Source organism: Macaca fascicularis, chromosome 3 (assembly GCF_037993035.2).
Source record: "Macaca fascicularis isolate 582-1 chromosome 3, T2T-MFA8v1.1".
Classification (NCBI taxonomy): domain Eukaryota; kingdom Metazoa; phylum Chordata; class Mammalia; order Primates; family Cercopithecidae; genus Macaca; species Macaca fascicularis.
The window spans coordinates 45,400,309-45,422,429 of NC_088377.1; the positions used below are offsets into that span (position 1 = coordinate 45,400,309).

At 47.7% G+C, this 22,121-nt stretch overlaps 1 protein-coding gene across 21 annotated transcripts in view; it reads left to right on the forward strand.

The window, feature by feature from the left end:
• Window positions 1-22,121, forward strand: part of LOC102138097 (uncharacterized) — an 82,093-nt gene that overhangs the window by 19,501 nt on the left and 40,471 nt on the right. For 16 of the 21 annotated variants that reach the window (XR_012432190.1, XR_012432192.1, XR_012432195.1 and 13 more), the window contains exon 1: window positions 19,869-20,266. The exons of the other annotated variants lie outside the window; for them this stretch is intronic. Coding sequence is in view for 4 of the 16 variants with exons in the window: in XM_074034390.1 (XP_073890491.1) it covers window positions 19,918-20,266 (349 nt within the window). In the remaining 12 variants the exon portion in view is untranslated. Of the gene's footprint in view, window positions 1-19,868; window positions 20,267-22,121 lie in introns of those variants that run through there. 21 annotated transcript variants of the gene reach the window in all.

Here is a 22,121-nt window from a genome sequence, read left to right on the forward strand (position 1 = left end):
GACATATGATATGAAGCATCTTTTCATCTGCCTATTTGCCACCTGTGTATCTTCTTTGGAAAGATGTCTCTTAAGGTCTTTGGCCCATTTAAAACTCAGGTTGTTTTCCTGTTGTTGAGTTTTAAGAGTTCTTTGTATATTTTGGTTAATAGTCCTTCTTTATCAGCTATATCTTTAGCAAATATTTTCTCCCAGTCTGTGGCTTGTCTTTTCATTCTCTTGACAACATCTTTCAGAGAGAAGAAATTTTTGAATTCAATGAAGTCCAACTTATCAATTCTTTTTTTTTTTTTGAGATGGAGTTTCACTCTTGTTGCCCAGGCTAGAGTGCAATGGCACGATCTCAGCTCACCGCAACCTCCACCTCCCGCGTTCAAGCGATTCTCCTGCCTCAGCCTCCCAAGTAGCTGGCATTACAAGCATGTGCCACCACACCCGGCTAATTTTGTATTTTTAGTAGAGATGGGGTTTCTCCATGTTGGTCAGGCTGGTCTCGAACTCCCAACCTCAGGTTATCTGCCCGCCTCAGCATCCCAAAGTGCTGGGATGATAGGCATGAGCCACCACGCCCGGCCCAATTCTTTCTTTCATGAATCCTACCTTTGGCGTTGTATCTAAAAAGTCATTGTCAAATCTGAAGTTACCTAGATTTTCTCCTATGTTACCTTCTAAAATTTTTATGGGTTTGAGCTTTACATTTAGGTCTCTGATCCATCTGAATTAATTCTGTGAAGTGTGTAAGGTCAGAATCTGGATTCAGTTTTTTGCATGTGGATGTCCAATTGTTCAGCAACATCTGTTAAAAAGACCATCTTTGTCTTTGCTCGCTGTATTGCCTTTGCTCTTTCGTCAAAGATCACTTGACTCTATTTATGTGGGTCTGTTTCTGAGATCTCTATTCTATTCAATTGATCTTTTTCTTTTTTTTTTTTAAGAGACAGTGTTTCAGCATGTTGTCCAGGGTGGTCTCATTCTACTGACCTTAAGTGAACCACCTGTCTTGGCCTCCCAAAGTGCTGGGATTACAGGTGTGAGACACCATACCTGGCCCATTGATCTGTTTATCTATTTTTTCACTAATATCACACTGTCCTGATTACCGTAGCTTTATAGTAAGTCTTGAAGTACCATAGTACTTTATCAATGTCTCTGTGCAATTCCACCACTGTTTTTTTTCTTTTTTTTTTTTTTTGAGACGGAATTTTGCTCTTGTCGCTTAGGCTGGAGTGCAATGGCGCAATCTCAGCTCACTGCAACTTCCGCCTCCCTGGTTGAAGCAATTCTCCTGCCTCCGCCTCCTGAGTAGCTGGGATTACAGGTGCCTGCCACCACGCCTGGCTAATTTTTGTATTTTTAGTAGAGACAGGGTTTCACCACGTTAGCCAGGCTGGTCTTGAACTCCTGCCCTCTGGTGATCCACCTGCCTCGGCCTCCCAAAGTGCTGGGATTCCAGGCATGAGCCACCGCGCCCGGACTAGTTCTACCACTTTTAACTTCGTGTATTTTGATGCTTTTGTTAGTTGCATATACATTAAGGATTAATTATGTGTTTTTGGAGAATTGACTCCTTTATCATTCTGTAATGTCCCTCTTTTTTTTTTTTTGGACACAGGGTCTCATTCTGTCACCCAGGCTGGAGTACAGTGGTGTGATCACGACTCACTGAAGTCTGGAGCTCCCAGGCTCAAGTGATACTCCCGTTTTGGTCTCCTAAGTAGCTGGGACTACAGGTATTCACCACCGTGACCAGCTGATATATATATTTATATTTATTTATTTATTGTAGAGTCAGGGTCTTGCTATGTTGCCCAGGTTGATCACAAACTCCTGGGCTCAAGCAATCCCCCCACTACCTTGGTCTCTTAAAGTGCTGGGATTATTGATGTGAGTGCCAACACCTGGCTCTAATGCCCCTCTTAAGCTCTGATAACTTTCTTGGCTTTGAAGTCTTTTTTGTTTGGTATTATCTTGGTTTAGCTTTCTCCATGTATTTATTTATTTAGAGACGGCATCCCGTTCTGTCACCCAGGCTGGAGTGTAGTGGTCCCATCTTGGCTCGCTGCAACCTCTGCCTCCCGGGTTCAAATGATTCTCCTGCCTCAGCCTCCTGAGTATCTGGGACCACAGGCACACACCGCCATGCCCGACTAATTTTTGTATTTTTTCAGTAGTGACGGGGGTTTCACCATATTGGCCAGGCTGGTCTCGAACTCCTGACCTCAGGTGATCTGCCCGCCTTGGCCTCCCAAAGTGCTGAGATTACAGGCGTGAGCCACCACACCTGGCTGACTTTTTTAAAAAACACCTTCTACAAAGCTTCTGGATAGTTTTTGCATTTTATTATGCCTTGTAATTTTTTCCCTGATAACTGGACATAATTTATCGGTAAAAGGCGCTGCTATAAATAGACCTGGGGGAAAGTGGTGGGAAGTGTGGTGGGAGGAGAAGCCTCTGTAATAGTCCTCTGAGCAGGTCTGAATCTTTGTTTTAAATTATTATAATTTTTTTTTAAGATGAGGTCTCACTATATTGCCCAGGCCGCTCTTCAACTCTTGAGCTTAAGCAATCCTCCCACCTCAACCTTCCAAAGTACAGGGATTCTGGGCATGAGCCTTTGTGCCTGGCCAATTTTTTTTTTTTTGAGATGGAGTCTCGCTTTGTCACCCAGGCTGGTGTGCAGTGTTGCGATCTCAGCTCACTGCAAGCTCCTCCTCCCGGGTTCACGCCGTTCTCCTGCCTCAGCCTCCTGAGTAACTGGGACTACAGGAACCTGCCAGCACGCCCGGCTAATTTTTTTGTGTTTTTAGTAGAGACGGGGTTTCACCTTGTTAGCCAGGATGGTCTGGATCTCCTGACCTTGTGATCCGCCTGCCTCGGCCTCCCAAAGTGCTGGGATTACAGGTGTGAGCCACTGTGCCTGGCCGTGCCTGGCCAGATCTTAGTCTTTCAGTGAGCCTGTGCCTCTGGAATGGACTTCGTAAGTGCTTATTAACACCCCCAACTCACCCGCTTAGGCGGGACAGGATGGGTCCCGGGGCTGGGGTTGGGTTTTCCTTTTCTCCAGGTGGACGGCTGGGGCCAGCTGGAGTTGGGGATTTTCCTTCCCCCAGGTCAGGTAGGCGCTGATGAAGCCCCCCAGGTTGGGCTGTGGTTAAGTAGTTTCTCCTGAGGGTTGACCTTGTTAAGAACAGAAAGCTGGGCTTGTCTCTTTTCCCCTCCCCTTGCTGGAGGCACGAGGGGATTTTTCTCTAATATTCACTCTGAGAACCTGGTTGAGCCCCTGAAGGGGCTCACAAGAGCACAGGGCGCCCTGTCTTGGTCCTCTCGGTTTTTTTTTTTTTTTTTTTTGAGATGGAGTTTCGCTCTTGTCGCCCAGGCTGGAGTGCAGTGGTGCGATCTCTGCTCTCTGCAAGCTCCGCCTCCCACGTTCACGCCATTCTCCTGCCTCAGCCTCCCGAGTAGCTGGGATTACAGGCTCCCGCCACCACGCCTGGTTAATTTTTTGTATTTTTAGTAGAGATGGGGTTTCACCGTGTTAGCCAGGATGGTCTCGAACTCCTGACCTCGTGATCCGCCCGCCTTGGCCTCCCCAAGTGCTGGGTTTACAGTCGTGAGCCACCGCGCCTGGCCCTGCTGGGAGTTTCTATGTCTCAGGCTTCTTCAGCGGGTACAGCAATTCAGCTCCTCAGCCGCTCTGCTCTTCCCACCCCTCTTCACTGGGCCCCATGTGGGGCTTCTGCCCGTGGGTTTCTACTCAGGTAAGTTGTAATTCTCTGTATCCTCCTGTCTCTCCAATTTTGCGGCTGGGAGTTTGCCCTGTGACCGACCTCCGCGGACAGATCTCAGAGGAGTTGTTGACGTTTCAGTTTGTTCAACTATTTACTTGTGAACTCAGCGAGGTGACTTCCAAGATCCTTCTGTGCCAAACTGCAAGTCCTGTCTGGCTGTTTGTAGGCACTTGGTCCACCCGTATGTGAAACTGTAGGTTTGTGGGGATTTGACAAGGCATGGTGGATTTCTCCCCCATGACCCTTGATAGTTTTGGTTGGTTCTTGATGGAAGTGGGGATATTTAAATGAGCCTGTGAAATATGTTCCTGTAACACGAAGATGTAGTTTTTTCAGGGCCAGGTATGGTGGCTCCAGCCTGTAATCCAGCACTTCGAAAGGCTGAGGCAGGAGGATCAGTTGAGGCCAGGAGCTTGAGACCAGCCTGGGCAACATGGCAAATCCAGTCTCTTTTTTTTTTTTTTTGAGATGGAGTCTTGCTCTGTTGCCCAGGCTGGAGTGCACTGACGTGATTTTGGCTCACTGCAACCTCCGCCTCCCGAGTTCAAGCTATTCTCCGGTCTCAGGCTCTGAAGTACCTGGGATTACAGGCATCCACCACCATGCCCAGCTAAGTTTTGTATATATATGTATGTATGTATGTGTATGTGTGTGTATGTGTGTGTGTGTGTGTGTGTGTATATATATATATATATTTTTTTTTTTTTTATTGAGATGGAGTCTTACTCTGTCACCCAAGCTGGAGTGCAGTGGCTGGATCTCAGCTCACTGCAACCTCCACCACCTGGGTTCAAGCGATTCTTGTGCCTCAACCTCCTGAGTAGCCAGGACTACAGGCACGTGCCACCATGCCCAGCTAATTTTTTTGTATTTTTAGTAGAGACAAGGTTTCACTGCATTGGCCAGGCTGGTCTTGAACTCCTGACCTCAGGTAATCCTCCCGCCCCGACCTCCCAAAGTACTGAGATTATAGGCATGAGCTAGCACGCCTGGCCCCCCGTCTATTTTTTTAAGATTTTGTTTTGTTTTGTTTTGTTTTGTTTTTGAGACAAGGTCTCACTCGCCCAGGCTGGAGTGCAGTGGCTCAGTTAAGACTCACTATAGCTTTGACCTCCCGGGCTCAGATTCTCCTCCCATATCAGCCTCCTGGGTATCTGGGAGTGCAGGCATGTGCCACCATGCCTGGCTAATTTTTTGTAGAGACAGGGTTTCACCATGTTGCCCCAGGTGGGTCTCAAACTTCTGGGCTCAAGTGATCCTCCTGCCTCGGCCTCCCACAGTGCTGGGATTACACGCATCAGCCTCCGCTCCTGGCCCCCATTCATCTTTGAAGCACAGCCTCCAATGCCCCCTGCTCTGTTGATCTCAGCTTGAAGCATGTTCCCAAGGAGGCTACTGAGATATCCCCTGTTCCCGAGTTCATGGTTTTGAATTAGACCACGATGCATCCAAAAGGTAGAGCCGGTATCAGGATGAGGTACCGAACCTCCCCACATCCCATGTTTACATTTCATATTGTTGCCCTCTGCCCTGGAGAACTTCCTTGAGGCCAGGAGTTGGTGTCAGGAGACTGCAGACAACATATTTCCCTTTTTTTTTTTTTTTTTTTTGAGATGGAATCTCGCTCTGTCGCCCAGGCTAGAGTGCAGTGGTGCAATCTCGGCTCACTGCAAGCTCTGCCTCCCGGGTTCTAGCGATTCTCCTGCCTCAGCCTCCCGAGTAGCTGGGACTCCAGGCGCCCGCCACCACACCCGGCTATTTTTCTGTATTTTTAGTAGAGACGGGGTTTCACTGCATTAGGCAGGATTGTTTTGGTCTCCTGACCTCGTGATCCTCCTGTCTCAGCCTCCCAAAGTGCTGGGATTACAGGCGTGAGTCACTGCGCCCGGCAGATATTTCCCCTTTACAGCCCCCAGCTGATAAAAGAGGAAGTCATTTTTGCACGCCGACCTCAGAGGCAGAGAATGGTGCAATCTCACGAAGACATGTTAAATAAATGAGGAATTCTTGCCACAGCTCTGTGGTCTCTGATATCAACATCTCTACGTTCATCCCTGGCCAACTCTCTCTTCCTCGATCAATCAAAAAATTATTTTTTATTCCTAATGACATAGGACAAAGCCTCTGATTAAATCAGCCAAAAGCCCAGCAGCCCAAGTGGATATTCCCTGCTATCTTGTTGGTATCAAAGTTCCATTGTATTTCCAAGCAACAACAAAAAATAGGTACAAGGCTATGAAAGCTATCTGAATGGTAAAAGACTTTTTTTGTTTGTTTGTTTCTGTTGGGTTTCGTTTTAATCTAAGAGGTTGGACTCAGTGCTGTTGCCACTTGGCTCCAAAGCACCGTAATTCTGAGATTCTCTGTTGCTATAGGGATGAGATGATATGATTCAAATGCACCACATGTTCTGTTGCTAAGGTAATTACAGGCATCCTCACCCTTTCCATCAGGGCTGGCTTTGCCATGGATGAACTGAGCATGAGGTCTCGGGTACAGACAGAGAAGGAAAAATAAGCTTTGTGTGGGAAGTTTTAGAGGAAGTTTGCCATTTATTTTCTTTTTCTTTTCTTTTTTTTTTTTTGAGATGGAGTCTCACTCTGTTGTCCAGACTGGAGTACAATGACGTGATCTCAGCTCACTGCAACCTCTGGCTCCTGGGTTCAAGTGATTTTCCTGCCTCAGTCTTCCAAGTAGCTGGGATTACAGGCATGTGCCACCACAACCAGCTAATTTTTTTTTTTTTTCACCATCTTGGCCAGTGCTCGAACTCCTGACCTCAGGTGATCCACCTGCCTCAGCCTCCCAAAGTGCTGGGATTATGGGTGTGAACCATTGCACCAGCCAGAGGAAGTTTTTAAAAAAGAAAAAAACATATACTTGCTGTTGCTGCTTGACCTGGGTGACCGCACGGTGACAGCCAGCAAAGTGGACAGCATGATGACTTGTGTCTTCAGGGAAGTGGCCAGTGACGGCTGTTTCACAGGGACCTAACGGTCTGATGGACGAATGGCTTGCCCAGAGCCACTGGCTGGCAGAGAGACCCAGAAAATGTGGGTGCTCCGGGAAGAATCAGAACCTTTCACATTTCCAGACCAAGGGGGAAGGGGATTGAGTAAAAAGAGACATGAAGGAACTTTCTGGGAGCATGGACACTTCTGCATCCTGATTGGATTTCAGTTACATGGGTGTCTAAACCCATTAAACTGCATACTTAGGCTCCATGTGTTCGCAGACAATGTAATTTCATCAATAAAAGCAATCCTTCAGCCCTTTTAGGATGAGAAGGGAGGTGAGGGATGGGCGATGAGGATAGAAGTGGGAATGTGATGATCCTCCCGCCTCAGCTTCCCAGTGTGCTAGGATTACAGGCGTGAGCCACCATGCTCGGCCTGTTTACTGATTATTTTAAGACAGTCTGACTCTGTTGCACAGGCTGGAGTGCGGTGGTGTAATCATAGCTCACTGCAGTCTTGAACTCATGGTTTGGAGGAGGTTTGCTCAAGCAATCCTCCCCGCTCAGCCTCCCAAGTAGCTGGGACAACAGGCACACATCACCATGCCTGGCTAATTTTTAAATTTTTTGTAGAGATGGGATGTCGCTATGTTGCACAGGCTGGTCTGGAACTCCTGGCCTCAAGTGATCCTCCCACCTCAGCCTCCCAAAGTGCTGGGATTGCAGGCCTGAGCCACAGCGCCCCACCAAGAGTGGAGTGTTAAATTACGATTGTCTCCCCTCTTATTAACAGTTTCAGTTACCCGAGGTCAACCGCAGTCCAAAAATACTAACTGGAGAAAAGAGTTAGTATTTTTGCTTCAGACTAGGCAGAGAGAGAGCAGCCCTCTCCTGTCTCTGGACGAGCCTGTTTCACATGCTAGAGAGCTGGCTTAGCATTTGCTACAATGTGCGTTTCCTGCTTGTTGGGGACAGGGCATGAAGCTTGGGCTTGGGTTTCATATACATGACCCTGCAGGGGCCTCTGAGGATGTCAGTGCCAGCCTCACCCTCCTTTGCCCTCAGTCCAGGCCGTCTGAGTTTCTTGTCCTCCTTCCTTCCAGGACTGGGACATAGTGTCCAGAGGGCACAGCATTGGAGTAGGAGTTTGGGAAGCAGATTTCTCATCCTTTCCTGATATGGTTAGGGTTTGGGTCCCCACCCAGAATCTCATCTTGAATTGTAATCCCATAATCCCCAAGTGTCAAGGTGGGGTAATCGGATCATGGGGGCAGTTTCCCCCATTCTGCTCTCGTGAAAGTGAGTGAGTCTTGAGGTATCTGATGGTTTTATAAGCACTGGCATTTCCCCTGCTTGCACTCACTCTATCCAGCCTCCTGAGAAGAAGGTGCCTGCTTCTCCTTTGCCTTTTGCCATGATAGTAATTTTCCTGAGGCCTTCCCAGCAATGTGGAACTGTGAGTCAATTAAACCTCTTTCTTTCATAAATTGCCCAGTCTCTGGTTTATTTCTTTTTTTTTTTTTTAATTTTGTTTGTTTGTTTTTGAGTCCGAGTCTCACTCTGTTGCCCAGGCTGGAATGCAGTGGTATGATCTCAACTCACTGCAACCTCCGCCTCCTGGGTTCAAGTGATTCTCCTGCCTCAGTCTCTGGAGTAGCTGGCATTACAGGTACCCGCCACTATGCCTGGTTAATTTTTGTATTTGTAGTAGAGATAGGGTTTTACCATGTTAGCCATACTGGTCTTGAACTCCCGACCTCAGGTGATTTGCCTGACTTGGCCTCCCAAAGTGCTGGGATTATAGCCGTGAGCCACTGTGTATTTTCTTTTCTTTCTTTCTTTTTTTTTTTTTTTTTGAGATGGAGTCTTGCTCTGTCACCCAGGCTGGAGTGCAGTGGCGCGATCTCGGCTCACTGCAAGCTCTGACTCACGGGTTCACACCATTCTCCTGCCTCAGCCTCCCGAGTAGCTGGGACTACAGGCACCCACCACCACACCTGGCTAATTTTTTGTATTTTTAGTAGAGATGGGGATTCACTGTGTTAGCCAGGACGGTCTTGATCTCCTGACTTCGTGATCCACCTGCTCGGCCTCCCAAAGTGCTGAGATTACAGGCGTGAGCCACCGTACCTGGCCTTCGGGTATTTCTTTATAGCAGCGTGAGAATGGACTAATACACTACCTGGTCACTAACTTACTGAACATTGACTAAACAATCTGGGCTACAGTTTCCGCAGGAGCAGAACAGGGTTAGTTGCTGTCAGGGCTACCACGAGGGGACAAAGCTCACTGGAGGTGTCCTGTATACAAATGTGAAATAGGTGCTCTGCAGAGGAGACAGGAGGCTGCCTTATGATGTAAACAAACAAACAAACAAAAGGCTAGGGGGGTGGTTGTTGGTGAAAAAATATTGGCAGCCACCAGGCAGAAGCCTCCATGGCTTCTATTTTTGGGGAATGAAGAAATTCATCTTGGTGGCTCACACCTGCAGTCCCAGCACTTCGGGAGTCTGAGGCAGGAGGATTGCTTGAAGCCCGGAGTGCAAGACCAGCCTGGGCAACAGAGTGAAACCCTGTCTCTACAAAAGATACACAAATTAGCCAGGCATGGTGGTGTGTGCCTATAGTCCCAGCTACTTGGTAGGCTGAGGTGGGAGGATCTCTTGAGTCCAGAAAGTCGAGGCTGCAGTGAGCTTTGACCGTGCCACTGTACTCCAGCGTGAGCAACAGAGTGAGACCCTGCCTCTAAAAAGTGAAAAGGAAAACATTGTAAGATAAAAATGTATTATTTATCTGTAATATATAATATGTATTATAGGCCCAGCACGATGGCTTACTCCAGTAATCCCAGCACTTTGGGAGGCTGAGGTACACAGATCACTCGAGGTCAGGAGTTCAAGACCAGCCTGGCCAACATGGTGAAACCCCTTCTCTACTAAAAATACAAAAAAATGGCCAGGCACAGTGGCTCACACCTGTAATCCCAGTACTTTGGGAGTCTGAGGCGGGCAGATCACCAGGTCAAGAGATTGAGACGGTCCCGGCCAACATGGTGAAACCTCATCTCTACTAAAAATACAACAATTAGCTGGGTGTGGTGGCGGGCCCCTGTAGTCCCAGCTACTCGGGAGTCTGAGGCAGGAGAATCGCTAGAACCTGGGAGACAGAGGTTGAAATGAGCCAAGATCACGGCACTGCACTCCAGCCTGAGCGACAGAGCAAGACTGTCTCAAAAAAAAAACAAAAAAACTTAGCCAGGTATGGTGACACATGTCTATAATCCTAGTTACTTGGGAGACTGAAGTGGGGAGATCACTTGAACCTGGGAGACAGAGGCTGCCCTGAGCCCAGATTGCCACACTGCACTCTAGCCTGGGTGACAGAGCGAGACTGTCTCAAAAAAAAAGTGGCCGAGCACAGTGGCTCACACCTGTAGTCCCAGCACTTTGGGAGGCTGAGGCGGGCAGATCATGAGGTCAGGAGATCAAGACCATCCTGGCTAACACAGTGAAACCACGTTTCTACTAAAAATACAAAAAATTAGCCGGGCGTGGTGGCAGGTGCCTGTAGTCTCAGCTACTCAGGAGGCTGAGGCAGGAAAATGGTGTGAATCCAGGAGGCAGAGCTTGCAGTGAGCCGAGATCGTGCCACTGCACTCCAGCCTGGGCGACAGAGCAAGACTGTCTCAAAAAAAAAAAAAAAAGATTTGTCTGTTACATTTATATATGATATAAAATATACGTTTATAAACTATATGATATAAAAATCTTTATATATAAAAACATTTTATATATTTATATTTTATATAATATGTAATATACAAACCATATTATATAAAATATATTTTGTAATTTATATAGTTTTGTATTTATATATTTTTATATTACATATAAATATATGCAATGTATTACATATAAATAACATATTTCATATTACATATGCATATATATAATATATATGTATATATTTTTGAGACAGAGTCTTACTCTGTCACCCAGGCTGGAGTGCAATGGTGTGATCTCAGCTCGCTGCAGCCTCCACCTCCTGGTTGAATCAATTCTCCTGCCTCAGCCTCCTGAGTAGCTGGAATTACAGGTACCCGCCACCACACCCAGCTAATTTTTGCATTTTTAGTAGAGACAGGGGTTTCACCATGTTGGCTGGGCTGGTCTCGAACTCCTGACCTCAGATGATCCACCTACCTTGGTCTCCCAAAGTGCTGAGATTACAGGCGTGAGCCACCACGCTTGGCCTATTTTATATTCATATTTTATGTATCCATATTTTTATATTTACATACAAATGTATTATTATATTACATAAATATATGTATCCATTATATATATATATAAAATATCAAACCATGGAGACAATGTTAAGCATTTTCCCAGTACATGGCCCCTGATAAAATGCCATTTTTCCTATCGCTATTTTTGTCGCAGCAGAGACTGGGAAACAGGATGGCACAGAAGACCTGGGATGAGCCAGTGCAGTTAACAAGGGGAAGCACATGAATTGGAAAGTTCAGTGAGCTCTTGTTTAGATAATAGGATCCATACATCACCAGTGATATGTTCCTTCATTCTCTTGTGATCCATGGATTCCTTCTCCCTCTCTTCCTTTCCTCCCTCCCTCTCTCTGCATTTGATTTGTAGAAAAAAGTGCAGAATTTCTTACACCCTGGATTTTGCAGATTGTCTCATTGTGGTATCATTTGACATATTTTTCTGCTGCCCTTGTGTGTCCTGTAATTTCTTAATTAGATCAAGAGGCGTAGATTCAAGTTCTTCTTTTTTTTTTTCCAGGATTACTCATAGGTGATGTCGTGTACAGCCATATAGATGGACAAGATGTCTGGTTTTCTTTTTTTTTTTTTTTTTTTTAAAGATGTCAGCAGTCATTGGTGATCATTACCTAAGGGTGTTTTTGTCTGTTTGTTTGTTTTTGAGATGGAGTCTCGCTCTGTCTCCCAGGCTGGAGTGCAGTGGCACAATCTCTGCTCACTGCAGCCTCTGCCTCCCAGGTTCAAGTGATTCTCCTGCCTCGGCCTCCCCAGTAGGTGGGACCAACGATATTAATAATCATATTACATGTGAATGTCTTAGTATGATTTTATATGATTGCATAGTAGCAGGATGATACTTTATGTTTTACATCGATTTATTACAACATAGGTTTATTCTGCTTTTCAAGGAAATGGAAAAAATGAACTTCTATAAGCGCAGCAATATATATATACATATATATTTTTTTTGTTTTGTTTTTTTGAGGCAGAGTCTCACTCTGTGGAATGCAGTGGTGTGATCTTGACTCACTCTAACCTCCACCTCCTGGGTTCAAGCAATTCTCCTGCCTCAGCCTCCCGAGTAGCTGGGACAACAGGCATGCACCACCACGTCCAGCTAACTTTTGTATTTTTATTATTTCTTATTACTTTTCTTTGAGATGGAGTCTTGCTCTGTCACCCAGGCTGCAGTGCAGTGGCACAGTCTTGACTCACTGCGCAACCTCTGCCTCCCAGGTTCAAGCAGTTCGCCTGTCTCGGCCTCCTGAATAGGTAGGGCTAGAGGCGTCCACCACCAGACTTGGCTTATTTTTCTATTTTTTTTGGTAGAAACAGGGTTTCACCTGTTGGCCAGGCTGGTTTTGAACTCTTGACCTCAGGTGAGGTCTGCCTCAGCCTCCCAAAGTGTTGGGATTACAGGTGTGAGCCACCGTGCCCAGCCAATAAGCAGGGCAATTAGAGTCCCTTGTCTCCAGCCTTATACAGCATATCCAGGCAGCTCTTACTGCTTATTATTTATTTTCCCATCCCTAGAACAGCAAAGGTTTATCCTCTGGTGAAATGGAGAAAATGAATACATTAATTTCAACACTATGCATAGTTTAACGCAGGTGGGAGGGAACTCGTGGTTAATATCACTCGTCTGTTTCACTTCTTCCGCTGGCATTCCCTGCATCCTATCTTTTCCCTGTGGTAGAGACCTCTGGTTATTTCTCAATATCTGTTCTCTCCTTCTAATGCAACAGAGCCTTCAATTTTTAGCTAGGGAACGTTGCCTTCCCAGAATGAAGACTCCATTTTCCAGCCTTCTTTGTAGATGGAGGTGGCCGTGTGACTGAGATCTGTTCAATGGGATATGAGCAGAAGTGACTTGTGCCTTTTCCGAATCAAGCTCTTAAAAGAAAGGGCATTCGGGCTGGGCACGGTGGCTCATGCCTGTAATCCCAGCACTTTGTGAAGCTAAGGTGGGCAGATCACTTGAGGTCAGGAGTTCGAGTCCACCCTGGCCAACATGGTGAAACCCTGTTTCTGCTAAAAACACAAAAATCAGCCAGGCATGGTGGCGGGCACTTGTAATCCCAGCTACTTGGGAGGCTGAGGCAGGAGAATTGCTTGACCTCAGGAGGAGGGGGTTGCAGTGAGTTGAGATTCCACCACTGCACTCCAGCCCGGGTGACAGAGCGAGACTCCATCTCAAAAAACAAACAAACAAAAGTTGGGGTGGGGGGCATCCTATCCCCTTCCTTTTCCCGTCTTGCTGCTGGCTGAAATACAGATGTGGCCATCTTGAACCATATCTGCTCTAGGGATGGTAGAGCAGTTTGTTTGTTTGTTTGTTTTTGAGACAGTGTCTTGCTCTGTTGCCCAGACTGGAGTGCAGTGACATGATCATGGTTCATTGTAGTGCTTTGACCTCCTAGGCTCAAGCAATCCTCCCATCTCAGCCTCCCGAGTAGCTGGGAGTACAGGTGCATGTCACCATGGCTGGCTAATTTAAAAAAAAAAAAATTTTTTTTTTTTTTTTTTTTTTTTTTTTTTTTTTGAGATGGAATCTCGCTCTGTCGCCCAGGCTCGAGTGCAGTGGCACAATCTCGGCTCACTGCAAGCTCTGCCTCCCGGATTCACGCCTTTCTTCTGCCTCAGCCTCCCGAGTAGCTGGGACTACAGGCGCCTGCCAGCACGTCTGGCTAATTTTTTGTATTTTTATTAGAGACGGGGTTTCACCGTGTTAGCCAGGATGGTCTTGATCTCCTGACCTCATGATCCGCCCGCCTCGGCTTCCCAAAGTGCTGGGATTACAGGCGTGAGGAAAAATGTTTTTTAGAGATGATGTCTTACCATGTTTCCCAGGCTGGTCTTCAGCTGGGCTCAATTGATCCTCCCACCGTAGCCTCCCAAAGTGCTGGGATTACAGGTGTGAACCACCAAGCCCAGCTAGAGCACTAATTTAGGAGTCTAGTTTTCTGACTCCTTCGGAGCCACATGGGTTTTTTTCATGAGAAATAATCATTGGCGATTTTTCTTTTTTTTTGAGGTAGTCTCACTCTGTTGCCCAGGCTGGGAATTAGTGGCATGATCTTGGCTCACTGCAACTTCCACCTTCTGGGTTCGAGCAATCCTCCTGCCTCAGCCTCCCAAATAGCTAGGACTACAGGTGTGCACCACCGCATCTGGCAATTTTTTTTTGTTTGTTTTTGTTTCTTTGAGATGAGTCTCACTCTGTGGTCAGGCTGGAGTGCAATGGCGCGACCTTGGCTCACTACAACCTCTGCCTCCCAGGGTTCAAGCAATCCTCCTGCCTCAGCCTCCCGAGTAGCTGGGACTACAGGTGCTAATTTTTGCATTTTTAGTAGAGTCTGGGTTTCACCATGTTGGCCAGGATGGTCTTGATCTCTTGACCTCATGGTCTGCCTGCCTCGGCCTCCCAAAGTGCTGGGATTACAGGCGTGAGCCACCACTCCCGGCCAATTTTTGTATTTTTTAGTAGAGACAGGCTTTCACTATGTTGCCAGGGTGGTCTTGAACTCCTGGTCTCAAGTGATCCACCCACCTCAGCCTTCCAAAATGCTGGGATTACAGATATGAGCCACCATGTTCGGCTTTATCAGTAATTTTTAGGGCCCTTTTATTGTGGGGACTCTTGACAGCAGGTTTATCCATGTCCTAGATAATAGAGCTGCGTACGTTTCCAGCTCTCGTTCTGTAATTCGAATTGGAATGTTCCCCTTCCCATTCATTTTATAGGAGTTTTCATGTTATCTTGATATTAGAAGATGATAGCTGTGAGAGTTTTATTGTCTCTTACTAGGGAAGAGAGGAAAAAATAAAATTAATAAACAAAGATTTTATCTTTGGAAAAATAAACTAGTGATAGACAAATCTTTGGTGACGCTAATCAATATTAAAGAGAAACAAATTGTTGGAAAACTCTCTAAAAATAGATCTAGGAATTTAATTTGTTGTTGTTGTTGTTACTGTTTCATAGCAACCATGAATTTATTGGGAAGGAAAACTTTTTCTTTTTTTCTTTTTTTTTGGAGTGGGAGTCTCAATTTGTTGCCCAAACTAGAGGGCAGTGGCGCCATCTCTGCTCACTGCAATCTCTGCCTCCTGGGTTCAAGCACTTCTCCTGCCTCAGCTTCCCTAGTAGCTGGGATTACAGATGCCTGCCACCACACCCAGCTGATTTTTGTATTTTAGTAGAGACAGGGTTTCACCGTGTTGGCTAGGCTGATCTTGAACTCCTGACCTTGTGATCCACCCGCCTTGGCCTCCCAAAGTGCTGGGATTACAGGTATGAGCCCCTTCCCCCAGCTTATTATTACTTTTTCTTGAGACAGGGTCTTGCTCTGTTGGTCAGGTTGGAGTGCGGTGGCGTGATCAGAGCTCACTGCAGCCTCAACCTCCCAGGTTCAGGCGATCTTTCTATCTTGGCCTCCCAAAGTGCTGGGGTTACAGGTGGGAGCCACTGTGCTAGCCTTTGTACCACTATAAAATAAAGCCTGGCCGGGCGCGGTGGCTCAAGCCTGTAATCCCAGCACTTTGGGAGGCCGAGACGGGCGGATCATGAGGTCAGGAGATCGAGACCATCCTGGGTAACACAGTGAAACCCCGTCTCTACTAAAAATACAAAAACTTAGCCGGGCGAGGTGGCAGGCGCCTGTAGTCCCAGCTACTCGGGAGGCTGAGGCAGGAGAATGGCGTGAACCCGGGAGGCGGAGCTTGCAGTGAGCTGAGATCCGGCCACTGCACTCCAGCCTGGGTGACAGAGTGAGACTCCGTCTCAAAAAAAAAAATAAATAAATGAAATAAAATAAAATAAAATAAAGCCAGCCCTTCATATTTGGAAGGGATTGGTTCCAGGACACAACCCCTTTGTATTAGTTCATTCTCATACTGCTATGAAGAACTACCCGAGAGTGGGTGATTTATGAAGAAAAGAGGTTTAATTGACTCACAGTTCTGCAGGCTGTACAGGAAGCATGGCTGGGGAGGCCTCAGGAAACTGACAATCATGGCGGAAGGTGAGGGGGAAGCAGGAATGTCTTACATGGGCCAGAGCAGGAGGAAGAGGGAGAAAGACGGGAGGCGCTACACACTTTTAAACAACCAGCTCTCGTGATAACTCACTCACTGTCATGAGTACAGTATGACAGGGGAAACCTACCCCCATGATCCAGTCACCTCCCACCAGACCCACCTCCAACACTGGGGATTATAATTATTTGTTTTTTCCTGAGACGGAGTCTTGCTTTGTTGCCCAGGCTGGAGTGCAGTGGTGCAATCTCAGCTGACTGCAACCTCTGCCTCCCAGGTTCAGCAGTTTTCCTGCCTTAGCCTCCCGAGTAGCTCAGATTACAGGCATGCACCACCACACCCAGCTAATTTTTGTATTTTTAGTAGAGACGGGGTTTCATCATGTTGGCCAAGCTGGTCTCAAACTCCTGACCTCAGGTGATCCATCCACCTTGGCCTTCCAAAGTGTTGGGTTTACAGGCATGAGCAACCGTGCCCGGCCCCAAAAGGATTATTCTAAAAAGAGTCTACACTCACAAGATTTGTAAATGAGTCATTTTTATGGAGATTATTTCTACTGTTTATTTGTTTTTTTTTTTGAGATGGAGTCATGCACTGTCACTCAGGCTGGAGTGCAGTGGCACAATCTCGGCTCACTGCAAACTTTGTCTGCCGGGTTCATGCAATTCTCCTGCCTCAGCCTCCTCAGTAACTGGGATTACAGGTGTACACCACTACACCCGGCTAATTTTTTGTATTTTTAGTAGAGCCAGGGTTTCACCGTGTTAGCCAGGATGGTTTCGAACTCCTGACTTTGTGATCTGCCCGCCTCGGCCTCCCAAAGTGCTGGGATTACAGGCGTGAGCCACTGCGCCCGGCCTACTGTTTATAATTCTCTCTAGAACCACACGGTAGAAACCGCAGGTAGAAATCTACCACAAGGTAGAAATCTGCTACAAGGTAGAAATCTATGTAGTTGAATGTGCAAAGGACTCCAATTCCTGATGTCCAAACCTGATGCAGGAAACCAGATACAGAACCTTTTACAAAGACACAAAATCTTTTTGTAGAAACAAAAGGAAAAGCCAGCTGGGTGGCTGGGCATGGTGTCTCATGCCTTTAATCCCAGCACTTTGGGAGGCTAAGATGGGAGGATCCCTTGAGCTCAGGAATTCAAGACCAGCTTGGGGAACACAGACCACATCTCTACAAAAACGAACAAAATTAGCTGGGCATGGTAGCATGTGCCTGTGACCCAAGCTCCTCAGGAGGCTGAGGTGAGAGGATTTCTTGAGCTTTGGAGATCGAGGCTACAGATCACACTACAGCATTCCAACCTGTCTCAAAAAAAAAAAAAAGCAATCCCATGTTATAAAAGAAAAGGATTGTTTTTCCTCCCACTCAAAAAAGAGCGTGATTAACTGGGCATGGTGACATATGCCTGTAGTTCCAGCTACTCGGGAGGCTGAGGTGGGAGGATCACCTGAGCCTGGGGAGGTTGAGGCTGCAGTGAGCTGTGATCATGCCACTGCCCTCCAGCCTGGGCAACAGAGTGAAACCCTGGCTCAAAACAATAAAATACCATAAGCTGGATCTAAGAGTAAATTTTAAAAAGTCTCAGTGGCTGTGTCCAATAATTCAAAATAGATTGATACGAAGCTTACTGTTTAAACATGTTAATAACTAAAATGATCATTGGTAATTTTCAAATAAAATCACATAGAAACATTCAGTGTCCCCCTCCACGATACATTAAACCATAAGGAATATCAATTTTAGACAAGTATCATACTTGTTTGTTTGAACTTTACAGGCAATTCCATTAACCTTGTAAAACAGGAATTCTAATTTACTAAGTTATATAAACTAGGATATCCCAAAGTTTTAAACAATAACTTCAAAGGTACAAATGGTCAAGCATACAAAAAGCATCATTTTAAACTTTATTAAATTTTTTTTACTCTCACTTTGTAACTTTTGAATACATTTATTTTTTAAATTATTTTATTTTGTGATGGAGTCTCACTGTTGCTCAGGCTGGAGTGTAATGGCATGATCTTGGCTCACTGCAACCTTCGCCTCCTGAGTTTAAGTGATTCTTCTGCCTCAGCCTCCTGAGTAACTGGGATTACAGACACTCACCACTGCGCCCGGCTAATTTTTGTATTTTTAGTAGAGACAGGGTTTCACCATGTCAGCCAGGTTGGTCTCAAACTCCAGACCTCGTGATCCGCCTGCCTCAGCCTCCCAAAGTACTAGGATTACAGACGTGAGCCACCGTGCCTGGGCTTTTGTTTGTTTGTTTGTTTGTTTGTTTTGAGACGGATTCTTGTTCTGTCACCGAGGCTGGAGTGCAATGATACGATCTCAGCTCACTGCAACGTCCACTCCCAGGTTCAAGTGATTCTCCTGTCTCAGCCTCCTGAGTAGATGGGATTACAGGTGCCGGTCACCACGCCAAGCTTTGTATTTTTAGTAGAGATGAGACTTAGCCATGTTGGCCAGGCTGGTCTCAAACTCCTGACCTCAAGTGATCCACTTGCCTTGACCTCCCAAAGTGCTGGGATTACAGGCGTCAGCCACCACGCCCGGCCTATAGGTAAAATTTTTTTTAAAAAAGAGATGGGAGTCTCACTGTTTCCCAGGCTAGAGTGCAGTGGAGCAATCCTGGCTCACTGCAGCCTCGACTTCTGACCTCAAGTGATCCTCCCGCCTCAGCCTCCCGAGTATCTGGGATGACAGGAGCAAGCCACCATGCCTGGGTCCCAGACATCATGTTTATGCAGGGGTTCCTCCAAGGTAAATATTTAGATGGGGTACCTCTCACTCCTTGCCTATGAAATGGAAATCATGACATCTGTTTTGGGGACTATCGTGAGGACTGAAGCATAGGCCTTAATATAAAAATAAAATTTTTAGCCAGGCACTGTGGCTCACACCTGTAATCCTAGCAGGAGGATTCATTGAGCCCAGGCGTTCAAGTCTAGCCTGGGCAACATAGGGAGACCCAATCTTTACAAAATAAAAAATAAAAAAAATTAGCCCGCATGGTGGTGCAGGCCTGCAGTTTCAGCTACTGGGGAGGCTGATGGGGGAGGATGGCTTGAGCCCAGGAGTTGGAGGCTACAGTGAGCTGTGATCGTGCAGCTGCACTCCAGTTGGGCGACAGAGCCAGAGCATAGTCTTAAAAATTCTCGGGTAGGCGTGGTGGCTCACGCCTGTAATCCCAGCACTTTGGGAGGGCAAGGTGGGCGGTTCACCTGAAGTCAGCAGTTCGAGACCAGTCTGGCCACAATGGTGAAACCCCATCTCTACTAAAAATACAAAAAATTAGCTGGGCATGGTGGCGGGTGCCTGTAATCCCAGCTAATAGGGAGGCTGAGGCAGGAGAACCGCTTGAACCCGGGAGGCAGAGGTTGCAGTGGGACAAGATGGTGCCACTGCACCCCAGCCTGGTCAAGGAGCGAAACTCCATCTCTAAATAAAAATTCTTACGATGAGCTCCCCAGGCAACAGACTCTAGGAAGGAGGCGCAGTGCCAGACCCAGGTGGGGCTTCCGAGTTCGGGCCAGCCATAGCCCGCCCCACACGATGGAACAGGGCTTGGGGCAGATCAGATCAGACACGTGGGGCCCATGAGGGCCACCCTTGGCCATGGGGGACGTGTAAGAGGGCGCATTCACCCCCAGCTCTGTGTCACCAGAGCCACGGCGCCATTCCTTGCCAGCCCGTGGCCACATCCCATGTGACTGCAGCCGCGGCTGTGGCTGGAAGTGCAGCGTGGCCTAACCGGAAGCATGGCGTCGTGGGGGGTTCTGGGAGTTGTAGTCCCGGGGAGTTCTTTTACGCAGTGTTTTGGGGTGCGGGACTGCAATGCGCGCACTTCTGGACCCCAGGCTGTTCCCACGGCGACTGACACCTCAGACACACGTGGGAGGGGCGGCGCGCTGGCTATGGGGCTGTGCTGAGTGCGCGCGAGCGTGGCCGGCAGCCACCTGCTACAGAGCCAGCACTGCACTGGGGTCCTGGGGCGGCTCCTCCCGACGTGTCCGCGGGTTGTCAGGTGCTGCCGAGTTGGGCTGGGGGACGCTACAGGTAGTGGGTGCCGAGCAGCGGCTGGCCCCTTATCTCACTGCCCCTCCCCGCAGCTCTGCCTCCTCGGACCCCACCGTCCCTTGGAAGCTCGCGCAGGGCACCTGTCGCTGTGACCACCTGGACGCAGGTGAGATGGGGGCTCGTTCTCTGCACAGGGGACCCCACTCTTCCCCAAGAGTGGGTTTGTTGCCGTCCCTTCCCCTGGAGCTTCTCTGCCCATCCAGTTCCCTGAACTCCACTGCACTCCGGTGCCTGGGTCTCTAGGGGGAAGAGGGGGGCTGTTGGGGAAAGTCCCCGTCTCTTGCAGAGGGTAACCCCCTTCTTTCTCTCCAACCTGGCTCATAGACCTCCAATCGCAGCCAGTGGTGGGCACTGAGCTAGGAGGGAAACGAAGGCAGGGTGTGGAGGGGTTATTTCAGGCGCCTGGGCTCATTCAAAACATATTGAGTACCTGGGTCCAATCTGGCGGAGCAAAGAGCTGGGGTCCCTCGTTGGATGCAGTCCTACGGAGGTGTTGGTCACGTTAACGTGGGGGCGATCCAGGGGTAGGGGCCCTGTCAGTTACCCCAACTATCAGGATGCATGGACACCCAGGGGAGGGAGGGTCAGTTTCAACTGGGGAAGGAGTGACTTCAGGTCGGACTTAAAGAAAAATAAGATGTTGCAGATGAAAGGGCAATAGGGTCTTTCAGGACCAGTGAGGAGCATCCCTAAGGGGTAATGATGGGTGACACTGAGGACTCGGCACGGGAGGCACCCGGGGCCGTGAGGCTGGGGGCGGGGTGGGGGGCTGACTGGCAGGGTCCAAGGCTGGGGTCTCCCTCTTGCTCCAGCTGCAAATGCAGTGCTTGAAGGCAGAGGCACGATCATATTTGGGTGTTGGTCAAAGCATCCCTGCAGGAAGTAGAGTTATGAGGGTTGGACCGAGGGTGTGAGAAAATTGAGTAGGGAGATGTGAGACGCCTGATGAAGGCCAGACAGTGCCAGCACCTCTGTTGCAGACTGGAGAAGGCGGCGGCAGCTGCGCCAGTTCCATGTAGACTATTCTTTTCCAGCCCTTGGTGAAGAAAGGTGAGCAACACTCGGGGTGGTGTGAGGTGATGGAGTTAGCGGAGGATGTCTGTCTTTGATGCTTTTTTTTAAGATGAAACTGACTTGAGTTGGGGAAAGAATGAAACTGGTACTGTAGTTTTAAATCTTGATAAGACCAAATGTTTTTGTGGTGGTGGTTTTTCTACCACGAGTTTCCCTTGGGTCTTATTGGAAGAGGTTTTTCTTTTCTTTTGAGACCGAGTCTCACTCTGTCACCGAGGCTGGAGTGCAGTGGCGTTATCTCAGCTCACTGCAACCTCCACCTCCCGGGTTCAAGCAATTCTCCTGCCTCAGCCTCCTGAGTAGCTGGTATTACTGGCAGGCGCCACCACGCCGGCTGATTATTGTATTTTTAGTAGAGACAGGGTTTCACCATGTTGGTCAGGCTGATCTCGAACTCCTGACCTCGTGATCCGCCCACCTTGGCCTCCCAAAGTGCTGGGATTACAGGCGTGAGCCACCTTGCCCGGCCTGAAGGAGGTTTTTCATATGACATGTCCGTAATTCTTTTTTGCTATTTTTGATTAGTAATATTAGAAGAGATCTAAATACATAGCAAAGTAAAAGAAAAAGAAACCTTTGTACTCATGATCCAGATTGAGCAGATGTCAAAAGTTTACTTCATTCTAAGCCGAATGGATGTGGGGGAAAAAAAAAGTATGCTGGGTTCAGATTTTCTACAGAACTAAAACCTCATAAATACTGTTGACCCTTTGTACTCTCCCTCACTGAGATTAAACTGAAACTTAAAATTGCTATATATCTTTTATTTGCGGGGGTTGAGTCTCTTTTCACCCAGGCTGGAGTGCAGTGGCCCGATCTGGGCTCACTGCAACCTCCGCCTCCTGAGTAACTGGGATCACAGGCGCCCACCACCACACATGGCTAAT